The sequence below is a fragment of the Plecotus auritus genome (genome assembly GCF_963455305.1).
Source record: "Plecotus auritus genome assembly, chromosome: 2".
In the NCBI taxonomy this organism is placed as follows: Eukaryota; Metazoa; Chordata; class Mammalia; order Chiroptera; family Vespertilionidae; genus Plecotus; species Plecotus auritus.
The window spans coordinates 34,933,352-34,950,178 of record NC_137771.1 but is presented as its reverse complement, the minus strand read 5'-3'; the positions used below and the strand labels follow the sequence as shown (position 1 = coordinate 34,950,178).

Sequence of the window (16,827 nt, the reverse complement as noted above, 5' to 3'; positions counted from 1 at the left end):
ACAAAACTAGAGCTGTTGATTGACTAGGCATAGATGCAGGACTGGGTTATGGAGTAGTAGAGCAGAGTGTAAGAGCACAGACCAAGTTTGAATGCCTAGATTCATGCAAGCTCCTCCACTTACAGTTTTGTAACCAAGACTTGTAAGCTTTCCTCTCTGCCTTTTTTCCTGAAATGAGAACTGCTTCAGAGTTGTTGTCAGGAATAAATGAGGTGAGCATGTTTGTAGCATATTATACTTGACATATAAGTACGCAAAGTGTGATGACTTACCACCATCTTTGAGGTTTATAAGAGATGGCAGTGAGGTCCCAACTGAGAGATGTGCAGAAAAACACCTTCAGGCCTTTTATTTGCAATAAACTTTTTAAAAATTTTCATCCCTAAGTATTTCAGCACATATCTCTAAAATGACATAAGAAAAAAAAACAAACCCACAAAGTATCATCATGCTTTAAGAAAATCAGTTTTTCCTTAATGCATTCAAATGCCTATTTGGTATTCAATATTCCAGTAGATTCAAACATCATTTTTTCCTTTCCCAATAAAATCAGGATCCTTTAGTGGTATGAGGAATTATGTACTAAAGTTCTTTGTTTAGTGTATTAGGGTGTTTAGTGTATTAGGGGATTCATAAGTGAAGGAAGGGGGCCTTAGAGACCATTACTCCTGCTTGTTGTCACTAAATTGTTAATAATCTGCTTGGCTAGACTGCCTGCTCAGAGTTACATTAAGTGGAACCATGGAAATATATGCTCTGCTACTCACAACAAGGGGATCTTAGGCGTGGGCACTTTTCTAGTCCCTAGGAGTCTTCACTTGTAAAGTGACATATTTGGACCAGACCTGTCCAGTTATCATCTTCCAGGCCTTGAGAGGACACTTACCCCTTTAAGCCTCTGCAGTTGATTCTTATTCTCTAGTCACACCATTTCTCCAAGGGAGCTTTTCTGAAATGGAACTTCTCAGCTCCTCTGTTCTAATCCTTTTGTTTTATAGTAAAGGACACTCAAGCCCTTGAGACATCACCAAAATTGCATAGCTAATTAGATGTAGAGTCAGAAATAGACTCCCAGGTCTCAGTTCTCACTGTTCGTTCTCCTCTGTTGTCCCTACCATATATCCAGCTTTTTGCCCATCCTTTATTTCCTCCTTTGACAAACTAGCAGTGGAATCTTCCAAGTCTATTTTTCTGATCTTTACCCCAGTGCCCTGGTGCCAGTTTAAGGATCTTGAGTCTGTGAACAAGGGCACTTAAGGGTAGCTATAGACTTGCATTTCATTCTCAAGATTGCTCATAATTGCGTCCATCTAGTACTTAGCACCTTAACTTCTTTTTTTTTTTTAGTCTTTGGAAGGATGTCACTTTCAACTTAAAAATCAGAGATATTGATGCAGCAACTGAAGCCAAGCATAGACTTGAAGAAAGACAAAGAGCAGAAGCTCGAGAAAGGAAGGAGAAGGAAATTCAATGGGAGACGAGGGTAAGCTTGCTCTGGGAAACCTGCCCCAACCTCCCAACTGCTACTGCTCCGGTATGCAGAGCTGTAACTCATTCATTCATTTCAATAAATGTTGAAGTTCCAAACACTGTTTTAAGCAAGCATGCTGATGAACAAGATGAGCCCAGTTTCCTGCATGAAAGTCATCCTATATAATATAAGGGCAATATGCAAATTTACCCTAATGGTGGAACGACCAGTCGCTATGATGCACACTGATCACCAGGGGGCAGAGACTCAACACAGAAGCTGCCCCCTGGTGGTCAGTGCGCTCCCACAGGGGGAGCTCTGCTCAGCCGCAAGCAGGGCTGACCTCTCCTGCCTCCTCGGCAGTCTAAGGATGTCTGACTAAGCTGTCAGGTGGACATCCCCCGAGGGCTCCTGGGCTTCCAGAGGTATGTCTGACTGCCAGCTTAGGCCTGATCCCCCGGGGAGCGGGCCTAAGCCAGCAGATGGACATCTCCCGAGGGGTCCTGGACTGCGAGAGGGTGCAGGCCAGGCTGAGGAACACCCCCCCCCCCCCCCCCCCAGTGCATAAATTTTTGTGCACCAGGCCTCTAATTTAGTATAATGGGACGAGACATAAAATAATAAAAAGTATGATACTATAGAAGTACACAAGTGTGTAACTGAATCCTCCCCCTTTCTTTTACAGTTATTTCATGAAGATGGAGAATGTTGGGTTTACGATGAACCATTACTGAAACGTCTTGGTGCTGCCAAGCATTAGTTGGGAAATGCAAAGTTTACACCTGATAACCAGGGCAGTAGGCGTAATTAAGCAACAGTCTTCCTTTGGGAGAACATACTTACTCCCTTCTTATTGCAGTGGTTCCTATCTCAGGGATACTGGACTTTCCGATGCAGATGAACAATTAAAGCGAGAAAAGCTTCCCTTTTTCCTCTTTTGTGGCAGTTACAATTTTGACTTCAGTCCTGAGAAAAACTTCAGGTTTTGAAAACACCATGTCTGCTCCTTTTCCAAACCCCAGGCTTTGAAAAGCATTTAAAAATCCCAGTCTCAAACTCTGCACTCTAGTACTGCTGTTGAGATAATACATCATGTTTCTTAGTTCATATAATCTTGGGATATATATACATATATATACATACACATACATATACGTATACACCTGATGCCAGATTTTTCATAAATATTCCATCTGTAAATATTGGTTCCTCTGAGTTCTTTTAGAAATTAGCGCAATGTATTAAAATCAAGTATTAAGAAATTTCATGGTCTCACCTACAATAACTTTTATTTTGTAATTGTATCTAACTCTGGGTTACAGTTTAATTATACTCAGTGCTTCTTAAGGCTTCATAAAGTACTTTTTCCAACCTTTTTTAAATGTGTTTCGTTTATTTATGGTTAAACTTGGAGGCAATTATTTGGCAACTTTCAATACAGGAATTAGCTTTTCACAAGGACTCACCTATAATAACGGAGGGCCATCCTTGCCCTCACCACTCCCTCATACTTGGTGTTCTCTCTCTACCCCTCCCCACATCCCCAAGTCCTCATCGAACTCTCATGTAGCAGACACAGGACTACCAACATTTTATTCAAAAATATTTTACTGCCTTAGAGCAAGCATGTCAAACGTGCAGCCCACAGGCCACATGTCTCGTTTTGGGTTTGACATGCTTGCCTAAGAGGATTTGGGGAAAGTTTATATCTGTACCCCACACTGAAACAAGAATGCCACAGCAGCAAATGCCTCATTCTGAAGGGTAATACAGAACTATCTTTATTTAAAAATACATTAAAAACAACATCATCATTTAGGTATTAGTATTAGCACCTAACATTTAGGTACTAATAAGACATGGGTTACACAGGGCTGTCATACAGAACTGGATTTTCAATCTGAGAGAACCAGGTGCCAGGGCTTCTCAAACTGCTCCTATAAGCTTTTTGGGCACGCTGCTGATTTCTCTCTACCAGCTGCTACCGTAACCCTTGTTTTGTTAGTCACCACAGAAGGGGTGGGGAGTAAATCAAATTTTATGATGCCAGTGCAAAAATTTAATGGAAGCCCTAAGGCCATAGTAGTGTAACTTCATAAAATACACATTTTAAATACACAATGTTTCGTTCAGGCCAATGAGACTGCAGTTTATTTGACTATTTTATGGTAGGGGAGAAGGTTAAGTGTTGATGTGAAAGCCCTGATATCAGTAATGGGGATGGTAGAATCTGTCAGCAGAGGAGAGGTTGGCAGGTAGGTTAGCTGCATCGGTTCACAAGAAGAGTTTGAATCCTCACCATGAGGGGTACCATCCTCTTCCAGCTCATACTTCCCAAATCCAACAACCTGGAAGAAGCCAAAGGCTCGAGGTGAGAAATAGGCTGACCAGATCTAGGCAAAGACCTGTTAGGATCTCTGGTACCAGCACAAGCTCAGAAAATAATGGCTAAATGACAACCATACTCACATGAACACTAAGCATTTTACTTCCTGGGCCTCTGTGAGCCTTGAACCAATTGACTAGGTCTGATTTTGAGAAGGACTTCAGTGCTTCAATCTTTTAGGGGAAGGAAAGATAGGAAAGAGAGCTATAAAAGACTAGCAATACATTTTCTTAAAAGATAGTTCTTAATAACACCTGGCAGACTTCCTTGGTCTGAGCACATCAAGTTTCAGCTTGCCCCCAACCTTCCAGAATAGGATAAAAATAAGCTTTGGCTGCACATTTTAAGGTTTCATAAGCAATAAAGGGTAGCTGATACTGTAATTATAGCTGAGTAACATACACAGCCAAAACTCTCAGGTACATATGAGCAAGTAAGGAACCAGGCCTAGGTGTGAGTGCCCAGGGGTCTCTTCCACCCAATACCAATGTGCTTGGAATTGTGACTCCTGCCAAATCAGAAGTCCCTGTGAGGGCATTCTTATTCAGAGAACCACGTTATTACCTCATGTACAAGGCGGTCAAAGAGATACTGCTGTGTCACCACTTCGTTCCAGTTCCTATCCACCTCCTCCCCAAGGTGGGTATCCTCGCACTCCTTCAGCTTGATCAGGGCTGTGACCTGTTACCAAAAAGAGGTCTTCAGGCATGGCATCACACTGGTGCCTCCAGAACATACTAGGCCTTGTCCCATGTGGTTTGTGATGGACATGCTATAGTCCCTTCACTTGGGACCTGATAGCATGATGCAGAGGGACGAAGCTAAGAAGACACGGTCAAGTTAAGGTGGGGCTGCAATGTTCCAAAACTGGCCAGCAAAGCGAAGGCTGGCGTCCAGTTGTCTCGAGGGCTTGTGTGGGCCAAGAAACAAAGACTGGCCAGCTCAGTCACCTGGGTGCTGAATGCATCCTCAGTAAGGTTTTCAATCTTTTCCTCGAAGCTAGAAAGAAACTCTTCTATCTTTTTATCAACGACTTCAGAGCTGAAACAAAACAAAGGTCGTTAGAAACCTTGTCTCAGGAAGAGTCCAAAGTGTTTTCTTCCCAGTCCTCCTCAGCACTCCCTTAAATGGAGGGAAATGATGAAAAGAACCCTACCCCCGCCCCCCCAACTCTGGCCCATTTTCCTGGTATCCTCATACTGAAGCAGTGACCCATGTTTGGCCGTTCCAAAGCTGAGAACCAACAAGGCCTTGTACCTTGATTGTAGCATTAAGGCCAGTACCTTGCCTTTCTTGCCTTTAGATCTACCTGAAGACATAAACATTGGCAAGCCCTGTACAGTGACCACAGGACTTGAGTCAAACCCTAATAGGAACCATTGATCAGGCCAACTATGACCAATCACTAAGCAGCCCCCACCCCCTGCAGCTATGATTTAGAGTTGTCTGAGGTTTATCTGTAGCCCCTGCTCTTCATGCCAATAATAATAGTTTGCTTACTCACTTGTATTTGGTTGCCTGAGTCCCCACAGTGACAGAGAATCCTAGAATCCCAGATGTGTTCCTACAGGTAGGGTAGACATGGTACCTACAGCCAAAGCAAAAAGTTTTATGAGCTCAGCTGGTCACCTAACCCCTGCCCTCAGAAACACTAGAGATGAGGGAAGGGTTTCTGCACCTCTTGACTGAACCTCGAGATCCACAAATATGTATACATCTATTTCATTCTCAGGTTACAGGACCACAGGCTAGCTGCTTCTCTTGCTAATCTTGAAATGTGACCAAACTGAAAACCCGATGATAGTCCAAGAGGCCAATTCCAGCAGTTCTGGCCGGTAGGTATGACTAAGTAGGCATGGAAGGACCAAAGAGCTCTGAGAGACTGCTCAGTCAGAATATCTGAAATTTCAGCCTGCAAAGTAAGCCCCAGGCCCTTATTTGAGCTCAATGCTCTTGCCAGCAGACTTACCCAAGGGTCTGCTTGGTTCGAAGGAAGTCAAAACAAGGCTCTTCCATGTGCATCTGTAATTCAACATACTACCCATCAGCCCAACTCCTCCTAACCAAGAAACCTCCATTTCTTCCCCCCAAAATGTTCCATACACCCCCAAAGTCCAGCCTCCCTTGCTGCCTTCTTCCTAAATTGCCCAGTCCCCCTGTCCATGATCATACTGGTGAGAATACTAAATAACCATCTCACCTTCCAACCATAGGTCTCTGACAATTCCAAAGACCCTACCCCTAGGCAGAAAGGCCAATCTTCTGTGGGTCAGGGGCTCCTTAACTCTTTTATACAACTTACCACAAGCAGCTCCATAAGAGTGTATTCTTTCAAACTCCTGGTACCTGACTGAAAGGAGAAGTTGGTCAGACCAACTGAAAATCCAATGGCTTGCAGGGCATTTTAATCAGCTATTCTTGGCAACCATTTATTCATGTGTCCATCCCATTCTTCTCATCCCCCAAAGGAAGTTGATCATACCCTCTACTGCCACACTTTCTACAATTTTGTTTATACATCTGTCTTCCTGTCAGAAGGTCTGTGAGGATAGGATTCATGCATGCTCATTTGTATTCCCAGCCCTAGGACAGAACTGCAGAGCAGGCATAGAGAAAAGTCGGGTATTCCCAAATTGCCAGCTCCTGCCAAGGACCTAGAGGACACAATCTAAAATCAAGTACTTGTAGTTGAAGGTGCTAAGGAGAGCAAGAAATGTCTGGGTATCAATGAAGGGTAACTGGACCTATTCCTCACGTGGAAAAGATGTGAATAGGGGCTTTGCAGCCATGCCCAAGGACCCAAACCAATTGATAAAAATGCCTAGCAGATACCACATCCTGGCTGTCCTGGAAACTGGCAAAATAATGTGGTTAGAAGTTTCTACCCTTCCCCCCTTCACTAGAGAAAAGGCTTTATAAAGCGAGTGCTCCCTGCAAGCCCTGTTTAGTCAGCAACAAGATTTCCTGTTTGCCTCTAGAAGGACTACAATAAAACCAGTCAAAACTTATTAATTTCCTGTTCAAAATGCCCTCTGTGAGGAAGGAAGTGGTTCTGTAAAGGAAGCAGTCTGTATTGGAAGTTGGTAGTAAGAAGTGATCGATGGAAAGCATCTCAACAGAGGTGCTTACAAATTCTACCTAAAACTGGAGAGGTGCTACTCACTCTGGGTTCTGAGCAGTCAAGCACTGGAAATGGGGACAAGGCTAAGCAGGGCCAGGCCATACCATTTAAGAAACTTGGGACACGGTGGTCATTTCACCTTCAAATAAGTTTAAAACCCGGGGGGGGGCGGACCTCAGGTAACTACAGCCAGAGGGAGATTGGCTCTATGGACAAGCTGGGCCTCTAGGGAAAGACTCAGGTTCAGGGCCAAAACTGCAATGAAAGGACACAGAGAGTAAGACCATGCAGCTACACCCAAAGCCCAGAGCAGGGATCTTCAGAGGCCTGGCAAAGAAGAGGCTTCCTCATGCAGGGAACCCAAACCACAATAGCAGCTATAGAAGCCCCAGAGTTGGAGAAGTCTGAGACCAAGCTAGATAGGCACAGGTCCCCATAGTCCTGGAATTGAGTGGCACTAAACAAAGGCTATGGGCCAATTGAGATTGTTGCTAAGTTCTATAAGTCCCATCTGACCTCTCCAGAATGGTGTGGAAAGAACAGGATTTGTGTTCAAGCCCCAGCTGATATGACCTCAGAAATAAGGAAGTCAGGACCTCAGAATCATCATTCATAAAACAGAGGTAATAAATCCTATCTCTCAGGTGCTCTGAAACCTTCAATTATAATTCTGATAATCATTCTGTTTGCTGTATACTGATTACATAGTTATGTTTACTTTTGTCTAATTTTCAAAATGATCCTTTTAACAAATGTCCTCCTGTTGCTTGGGGTTCTGTAGGGGAATGTACGGCAATTTCCAACCACACTTTCGTCTGTCCTCTGGACTAGTACTTGGGTGATTAATGAAGCACTGTGGTTTAAAAGGGGTTCATTTTACTGATAGGAGCAATTTTTAAATGTAGTTGCTTCAAGAAAACAAATGACCCCAAGCACAAAACTACAGAGGGCCTTGGTCAGCGGATCACTACTCCCCCCAGGCTTCAATGCCCTAAAGGTACTTAGCCATGAGGATAGCTGTGCCAGGGGCCAACTGACCTGGTAGTACACAGTGACTTCAGAGTTGGCATCACCCTTGTTCAGAGCTCTCACTTTGCATATGTGGTGGCCACTGGGCAGTTCTACCACCTGGAACTGCACAGACATCTCCTGCTCCAGAGGCATGAAGTTCAGCTTGCTGCAAAAGAATCAGTGTGGGTCACTGAGGCAGTGCCTTTATCCTCTTACCCCACCCCAAAACTGTGAAAAAGAGGTCAGGCCTCCACAATCCTTCTGAAGTGCTTTGTTTATATAACTAGCTTCAAGAAAACCTACCACAAGAATTATGTCCACTGTGGTTTAGTAACAATTGAGTAGTGGCTCAAGGCCCTCCTGCTGGTAAGAACATATAACTGCCAAAGAGAAAACTCAAACCAATACTCACTCAATAACATATTTCAGGAAATCCATAGAGTCCTATGAGGCAAAGGAGAAGAAATAACTGCATTAGGCTCTCTTGACATTAATTTCACCCAGAACCAACTAATATCCATATTCTAATCTCTTGGGAAGCCCTGGATAACATTAGGAAAGCAGACATAGTCTGTCACCCAAAATGCTGGGTAAGTCATTCATTGATTGGGCTCATCATTCACTGACTTAATATTATGTCTATTGAACACTAAGTGGCTCTAAATTGAACAATTAATTCCTCTTCTGCTCTCCCTTGGCACTCTGCTTACCTGTACACTGTGACACTTTCCCCACTGGATCAAACTTACTGTTCAGTTTACCCCGATATTCTGTGCCCTCTATGACAACTGTAACTGTGCTTTAGAAACCTGGAGCCTGGCACAGAGTGAGCAATAGCATAATCCTAAGTGAATGCATCTCCTCCTCATCTCAAAACTTGTTTTCTTACCAACAAAAGGAGGGATTAGTGGAGGGGTAGGCCCATTTCTAAAGCGATTTCTACCTGGGGGAAGACATGGTACTAAGTCCTCTGGACCAAAGGCCCTGCCCAATACTACCACTGCTCAGAGAAGCAGGCAACTGTTCCTGCTCTTCTCTGTGAGCTGAGGCTTTTAAACTTCTTTCTGTGAACAGGACAGAAACCAAGGCTGGGTAAAGGTGTGGGATAAAGACATAGAGGAGTGGGGAGGAAGCAGCCAAACGCAAGAGTGGCCATTTATATGTATATTCCCTCAAAGGGCCAGTCCGAGAAACTGAGAAGCCATAGAAGATGGCCAACAGCCAAACAGTTTAGGAAGAGTCCCAATCAAGCACTCTTGGCTATAAGAGGCCTGTCGTCACAAGGTCCCACACGATTCTCCACCTCACAATCTCACCACAAACTCCTCATATGCCCTCAAACCTACTACTGTTCCTCCTCCTCCACCAACCCACTAGTTCAGCAAGAAATTTGGGCATCATCCTAGATCCTTCCCTTCTCCCTCACCCCACAACTAATCAGTCACTGAGTTTTGGCCATCCTCTCTACCTTATTATTTCTTAAGTCCTTCTGACTCATTTATTTTGCCAAACCTCTAAAGCTTCATCATTTTTTACCTTCACTTTGTGTGTGTGTGGAAAGACACATAAAGTTTACCATCTTAACCATTTTTAAATGTACAGTTCTCTAGTGTTAAGTATATTCACAGTGTTGTGAAATGGAACTCCAGAATTTTTCATCTTGCAAAACTTTAATTCTACACCCATAGAACAATTCCCTCTTTTTACCTCTCCTAAACCCTGGTAACCACCATTCTGCTGTTTCCATGACTTTGACAACTCTAGATACCTCATGTAAGTGAAATCATACTTCATATCAACTTTTATAACAGCCTCATAACTGGGCTGTCTGGATCTTTCTTAATGACAAATCCTCTTTTAAACCCTTCAATGGTTCTCTATTTACTGCAGGATAAACCTGACATACAAGTTCTGCTTATTTACATGTGTGCACATCCCTCACCACTTCCCAGGTCCCACTTTAATTTCGAAACTGTTTGTAGTTTTTATACATAACTGTCAACAAATATAACCAATATCATATATTTACCAAACCCATTTCATCCAAAGTCCCAGTCCATTACCAGCAGTCTCCTTCATAAGAAAGTCTTGCCCAGCATCAAACGGGCCAGGTTCCTTTCTAAATAGCCTATGACAGTGGTCGGCAAACTCATTAGTCAACTGAGCCAAATATTAACAGTACAACGATTGAAATTTCTTTTGAGAGCCAAATTTTTTAAACTTAAACTTCTTCTAACGCCACTTCTTCAAAACAGACTCGCCCAGGCTGTGGTATTTTGTGGAAGAGCCACACTCAAGGGGCCAAAGAGCCGCATGTGGCTCGTGAGCCACGGTTTGCCGACCACTGGCCTATGACAACGCTGGCCTGCCAAACCCACAGAGCTTCAGGGAAGAACTAATGCAATTCCAGAGCCCACAAAAGCATTCAGACCTGGCTAACAGCAACAGAACACCTCACACTCACTGTGCTTGTGACATTTCCTTGTACCAGGCCTTCAACAAAGAGCTGGGATTTGAACTCTTTGACAAAACTCAGCAGAGACTCAAGGGACAGGCCATCCATCAAAGCCCGGTACTTGTCAATCATAGACCAACGGGCATATTCCAGGATTAAAAGCCGCACGTCTCTGTACAGAGGGCAGAAAAAAATATTTTGTTGTAAGATATGAATCTTAAAGGTATTAGAGAGATTTTGTTAAATTTCTACAGATATATTTTAAAGAGAAACAATTTCTATCACTATTTGAGATGGGGAAACAATCACCAAAAAGGATTTAAAATTGCACACATAAACTTTTACACTGATTTCCTCAATGGTACAAACTCACTTTTAATCTGTCACACTTGCAAAATAAAATATTTCACATAAGTTGCCAGATGAGTTGCACACCAATTTAAAATTATTACTATTTTTATTTAAAATCTAACATTTTACTAATTACTAGAAGTCACCTTTATAGATATCTATTACTGAAGTGACAATATAATACAGGTAGTAGCTTTAGGCCAAATTCAGACTGACCCTGACCCCACACTAAGCTGTTTAACTTCGGCAAGTCACCTGTGACTCAATTTCTTCATTTATAAAACAAGAAAAATAATAATGGTGTTTTGGTGAGAAATAAATACACAATGTTCTTAGGTCTAGCACATAAAATAATGAATCTTCAGTAAAAAGGTATTATTATTACTTTACCACATTTTGATAAAGTAGCATTCAGGAGTAATTGCACACACAGGGCTGTTTTCTCAACATTTCAACAGTTCCAGACACTCCCCTTGCCAACTTATATTTGGTTATTAGTTTTAATAATCAGATTATTAGTTACTACCTGTCCAACTCTTAACTTCCCTGCTTTTGAATTTTGGGTATTTACGGGCTCATTATTACTATCAAAAGCAGAACCTCTATATCAGGTTGTGCTGTTTACCATTTGCAGATGCACAGCAAGGAGGTAAAGTGGGGGCTTGCAAACCATGTGCACAAAGGGCTGGGCCTGCTCAGAGGGGAATTTTTTCCCTCCCATAAAGGCTCCACAAGCTGACAGAGGGTACCCCAAGAGGGTATTTCTCCTGATTCACACAAAGGTACCCTATAGGCTACAGGCTCTGATGGAAGGCTGAAGGGGGCTGCTTATTAGCAGAGGGTTTAAGCATTAGTACACAGACTGTCCAGAAGTCTTTTAGCTCTTTTCTGGATAGCTGCAATTGCTAGATAGATAAATGATATGTTAAGCAATTTATCTCAGCTACTCATCCCAGCACCCAACACAAAAGTATCACCAGCAGGCAATTAATTCTAAGCTACAACAAAGCCATAACTTCTTTAACTGTTACTTACTTACATACTTTGGAAAAACCACCCTTTTTACCTTCAGCCTCTAATTAAGTATAGTGGGCTACTTTCAGTCCTACTCACAGCTACTTTAGCTGGGTTTAGAAATCCTATAATCCCATGGCCTGGTTTCTTAAACCACAGCACAATTCGAACAAGCCTGAAAATTAGCAGTAAAACTATAGCCTCAGCCCCCACAACTGACCCCTAGGAAGGCAAATACTTTCAGGCCTTCAAAATAAAAGCTGATCCCATGTGTACCCACTTGGCCAGAGTCTCAGGCTTGATGAGGATGTTAAAGTAGGTCTTCTTCAACTGCTCTGTTATCATTGTAAAGACAGCTGGTGTGGAATTAAACTCCGCTAAGTAGTCAATAATGAGCTGAAACAGTAGCTAAAAAGAAAAGAAAGAAGCACTTTAAGTGGAAAAGCATGGAAATCCACTACGTTTTTTTGGATGGTGGGGATGATTTCCATTGGTTTTTACCAGGGACCCAAATGGTAATAGGCATTGTGGGAGACATAAGAGAAGTACTGATGACTCAAAGAATTTCCAGGGGCTAAAATCCTCAATAACCATCAAATTTGGAGCAATGATTCTTCTATTTTTATAATTTTCATGGATATTCTTAAACATTTTTTTCTTCCATATGAACTTGAAAATAATTTTATCAATAACCCAAGTGCCCCCCCAAATGTGACTATAATTGGGAGTAATTGCATCCTATATAATAAAGAGGTAATATGCAAATTGACCATCACACCCTCACAAGATGGCTGCCTACGACCAGGCCGGCCAGGGGGTTAGTGAGGGACAACCAAACGACTGAACAAGCAGGCTGTGTGGGGCGACCAGGCCGGTGGGGGGGCCGTGAGGGGAGGCCAGGCCGGCATGGGGGACAATTGGGGCCAATTAGGCTGGCAGGGGGGGCAGAGAGGGGCGACTAGGCTGGCAGGGAGGGGGCAGTTAGGGGAGACCAGGCAGGCAGGCAGGTGAGCGATTAGGAGCCAGCGGCCCAGGATTGTGAGAGAGGGATGTCCGAGGGTTGGAGAGGGTGCAGGCTGGGCTGAGGGGATCCCCCCCCCATGCACAAATTTCATGCACCGGGCCTCTAGTATTACATATTAATTTTCAAGTAATGACAACTTTCTATCAAGGTGTCCTATCCAGAAACATGCTAATTCTCTCCCTTAAAGTCTTTTTTTATATGCTTCAATAAGATCTATAGCCCTAGCTGGTGTGCTCAGTGGTTAGAGTGTTGGCCCACGGACAAAAGGGTCAAGGGTTCAATTCCTGTCAAGGGCACAGACCTGGGTAGCTGGTTTGATCCCAAGACCCAGTAGGAACGTGCGGGAGGCAACCAATTGATGTCTCTCACATCAGTGTTTCTCTCGATCTCTCTCTCCACCCCTCCCTTTCACTCTTTCTAAAAATCAATGGAAAAATATCCTTAGGTAAGGATTAAAAAAAAGAAAAACAATCAAGAGCCCTGGCTGGTGCTCAATGGTTAGAGCATCAACCCACAGACCACAGGGTTGTGGGTTCCATTCCCAGTCAAGGGCATGTTCCTCAGTTGAAGGCTTGATCTTTGGCCCATGGGACATAAGCAGGAGGCAACTAATCGGTGTTTCTCTCTCTCACCTCCTCCTCTCTCTTTCTCCCCTTCTGTCCCCCTCCCTCTTTCCACTCTCTAAAAATCAATGGAAAAAAAGGCCTAACTCCTCAGGTGAGGATTAAAAAGAAAAAAAAAATCAATAGAAAAAATATTCTCAGGTGAGGATTAACAACAACAAAAAAGATTTATAGTTTTCTTTAGACTAGTTCTGCATTTTTCTTATTTCTTCCTATGTATTTTGTTGTTTTTTCAATATTACAAATATTTCCATCATTTCTAAGTAGTTATTGCAACTATAGGAAAAAGAGCCATTGATTTGGATATATTGATCTTGTGACAAGCCACAAGTTATTTTTATAATTTTAGTAGCATCTTAGGCTTTCTAAGAATACAACCATATCATATGCAAAGAAAAATATTTTTTCTTTTCCAAGTGTTTTTATTTTATTTCTTTTATTCTTTTCACTTTAATGTAGTAGCCATTGCAGAACTCGCTTTATTGTGGGGGTCTATAACCAAACCCACAAAATTCTGAGGTCTGCCTGTCGTGCTTCTCATTCGAACTGTTATTTATTCATCAACTTCCTAATACTGAACAACCAACCTTTTGTGTTCCTAGCACTCAGTCATAGTGACGTATTCTTTTTGTTACCTTTTTTTTTTTCAAATTTTTTAAAGTTTGCATCTACATTTTACAGGTAAAACTGGTCTTGAGTTTTACATATTTATATGCTATCTCAGGTTTTAATATTAAAGCTGGGTAAGCTTCAGAAAACGAAGACCCTCAAATACTTTTCTATGGTCCGTATTTTGAAAAGCTGCCTTCTGTTTAGGCTTTCATCTGTTTGGATCTTAAGCTACATTATAGGTAGGCCTTTGAAAGTTGACAAAAGTAAAATATTCCATGGTATATCCTCCTAAGACCAGTATTTGTTCTCTGAGGAGACTGACAGGGATGAAGGTATAAAGAGAACTATATTATTCACTAGCATTGTTGCTAAGATAAGGACGCTATCACCTCTTCGCACAGATCTAACCTCTGCCAGGTCCTTTCCTCCAGATTTTTTTTGTGTGAGCCAAGTTCCCCAAACCTTAATATATGGTTTTATATCTTATTTTATATTGATTTATACCTGAGAAATCAAGATATAAAATTTGTTGTTAGATACATTATATTACTTTCCTGGTATTTAATGATCTAATCCTCTTAGCTAGCACCCCGTATTATTTCTTCTGCTTATGAAGTTTTAGACAAAGTGACACTGGAGCACATTCCTTACCAAAAGACAAACTACTGACAGGATACAGGATCCTGTTTCTAAAAGGCTCATAAACTTAGAACTAAGAAACAAAATACACATACTTGAAACAATGAGATAGAGTATAAGAGGAAGAAAGAATACAAACATCTGACTTCTACTCTATGTCAGGCAATGTGTCATTTGCCTGTCAGTGTTGCATGCATTGCTACTAAGTAATGAATATCTGTTGCTCTTATGTGTGGCCAAATTTAAAATAGCTGTCACCAGCCAAGAAAACATGATAATAAACATTATTAATTAATAAACATTTATTTCTATGTATAGCACTCCATGCACAAGCCTCTATGCTTGGTGCTATAGGGGCAACAAATATAAATATGAAATTGTAAAGTTCTCTATGAGGAAAACAGCACTTGCACTTACAGGTAGTTTGTGGTTGAATCCTTTCACTCGAATAATTAAACCATGTTCTCCAGCTACCAGCTTATACTCCAGCTGTGCCACATCTGCTTCATAAGCTGGTTCCGCAAGGTTATGGGTGAGGATATTAACAAAGATATCAAAGAGGACCACACTGAGAATATAAAATGCAAACATCATTGTTAATTGGCAAGAAATAGACATGAAAATATATGCTTTGATTTAGAATAAGAAACTTCACTTTTACAAAGATGTTAACTCACTTCTCCAGAATGTAAAAGTATATACTATTGAGCTCAAGGTAAATACTGCTTACCCAGGACTCAGTTTCACAGGAGCATTTATAGAACAACTACCTTCAGAGTGCTTCCCAATCTTTTTCATCTCATGCACACATAGAAATGGTCATATTAATGCTGCACAGTGAGGTAAGTGTAAAAGGCATCAAAGGCAACTACCCTAAAGGCTCTGACTATTCCTGAGGCCTAGCTTTCCTGATTGACAAATTAAAAATCTGAGGGGAAAAATGAAGGTAATCATTTGGTTGTCATTTTAAGGTTGGATTTTAACTGAGAAACACAATATAATTTCCTGAGCACCTCCTATGTTTCAGGAATATTTTTTTTAAATATATTTTATTGATTTTTTACAGAGAGGAAGGGAGAGTGATAGAGAGTTAGAAACATCGATGAGAGAGAAACATCGATCAGCTGCCTCCTGCACACTCAACACTGGGGATGTGCCTGCAACCAAGGTACATGCCCTTGACCGGAATCAAACCTGGGACCCTTGAGTCCGCAGGCCAATGCTCTATCCACTGAGCCAAACCAGTTAGGGCTGTTTCAGGAATATTTTAAGCTCTCTGACCTCCTACATTGCAGCTATTTAAATAAATCCTATATAATAAAGCGGTAATATGCAAATTGACCATCACTCCAACAACACAAGATGGCTGACCCCATGTGGTCAAAGATGGCCGCCACAGAGGGCCGGCAGGGGAGGGCAGTTGTGGGCGATCAGGCCAGCGGGGGAGGGCAGTTGGGAGGGACCAGGCCAGCAGGGGAGGGCAGGTGGGGGAAACAGGCCTGCAGGGGAGGGCAAGTGGGAGGGACAAGGCCTGCAGGGGAGGGCAGTTGGGGGGGGACCAGGCCGGCAGGGGAGGGCAGTTGGCGGCGACCAGGCCGGCAGGGGAGGGCAGTTAAGGGTGACCAGGCTGGCAGGGGAGGGCAGTTAGGGGCAATCGGGCCAGCAGGGGAGCAGTTAGGCGTTGATCAGGCTGGCAAGGGGAGTGGTTAGGGGGTGATCAGGCTGGCAGGCAGAAGCAGTTAGGGGCAATCAGGCAGGCAGGCAGGCAGGCGAGCGGTTGGGAGCCAGCAGTCCTGGATTGTGAGAGGGATGTCCCAGATTGGAGAGGGTGCAGGCTGGGCTAAGGGACACCCCCGCCCTCTGCCATGCACAAATTTCATGCACTGGGCCTCTAGTATATAAGTAATTTGCTAAGAACAAAGCATACATAATCAGGTTCTCTGGCAGTCCCTAATTACAGGATCAACAGACTAGTCTTCATTATAGACTGGAAGCTAACCCAAACTAATATCTAAGGAACTACCTCAATCCACTAAGTCAGTGGTCGGCAAACTGCGGCTCGCGAGCCACATGCAGCTCTTTGGCCCCTTGAGTGTGGCTCTTCCACAAAATACCATGGC

The 16,827-nt window shown here is 42.7% G+C and overlaps 2 protein-coding genes across 27 annotated transcripts in view; one reads left to right on the top strand and one right to left on the bottom strand.

The window, feature by feature from the left end:
- The window catches only part of OSBPL9 (oxysterol binding protein like 9), a gene marked incomplete at its 5' end in the record, with an annotated part of 136,723 nt that extends 133,876 nt beyond the window's left edge, over positions 1-2,847 (top strand). For all 26 annotated transcript variants that reach the window (XM_080658055.1, XM_080658052.1, XM_080658054.1 and 23 more), the window contains 2 exons: positions 1,348-1,483; positions 2,157-2,847. In XM_080658055.1, the coding sequence (XP_080514181.1) occupies positions 1,348-1,483; positions 2,157-2,231 (211 nt within the window). In that variant the 3' untranslated portion in view covers positions 2,232-2,847. The remainder of the gene's footprint in view (positions 1-1,347; positions 1,484-2,156) is intronic.
- Positions 2,745-16,827, bottom strand: part of NRDC (nardilysin convertase) — a 74,743-nt gene continuing 60,660 nt past the window's right edge. The window contains exons 20-31 of the mRNA XM_080658032.1: positions 15,125-15,275; positions 12,090-12,217; positions 10,454-10,616; positions 8,402-8,433; positions 8,017-8,155; positions 6,160-6,207; positions 5,827-5,879; positions 5,362-5,445; positions 4,808-4,898; positions 4,422-4,538; positions 3,941-4,030; positions 2,745-3,819 (exon numbers count right to left, since the gene is read on the bottom strand). Coding sequence (XP_080514158.1) covers positions 3,622-3,819; positions 3,941-4,030; positions 4,422-4,538; positions 4,808-4,898; positions 5,362-5,445; positions 5,827-5,879; positions 6,160-6,207; positions 8,017-8,155; positions 8,402-8,433; positions 10,454-10,616; positions 12,090-12,217; positions 15,125-15,275 — 1,294 coding nt within the window. The 3' untranslated portion in view covers positions 2,745-3,621. The remainder of the gene's footprint in view (positions 3,820-3,940; positions 4,031-4,421; positions 4,539-4,807; positions 4,899-5,361; positions 5,446-5,826; positions 5,880-6,159; positions 6,208-8,016; positions 8,156-8,401; positions 8,434-10,453; positions 10,617-12,089; positions 12,218-15,124; positions 15,276-16,827) is intronic.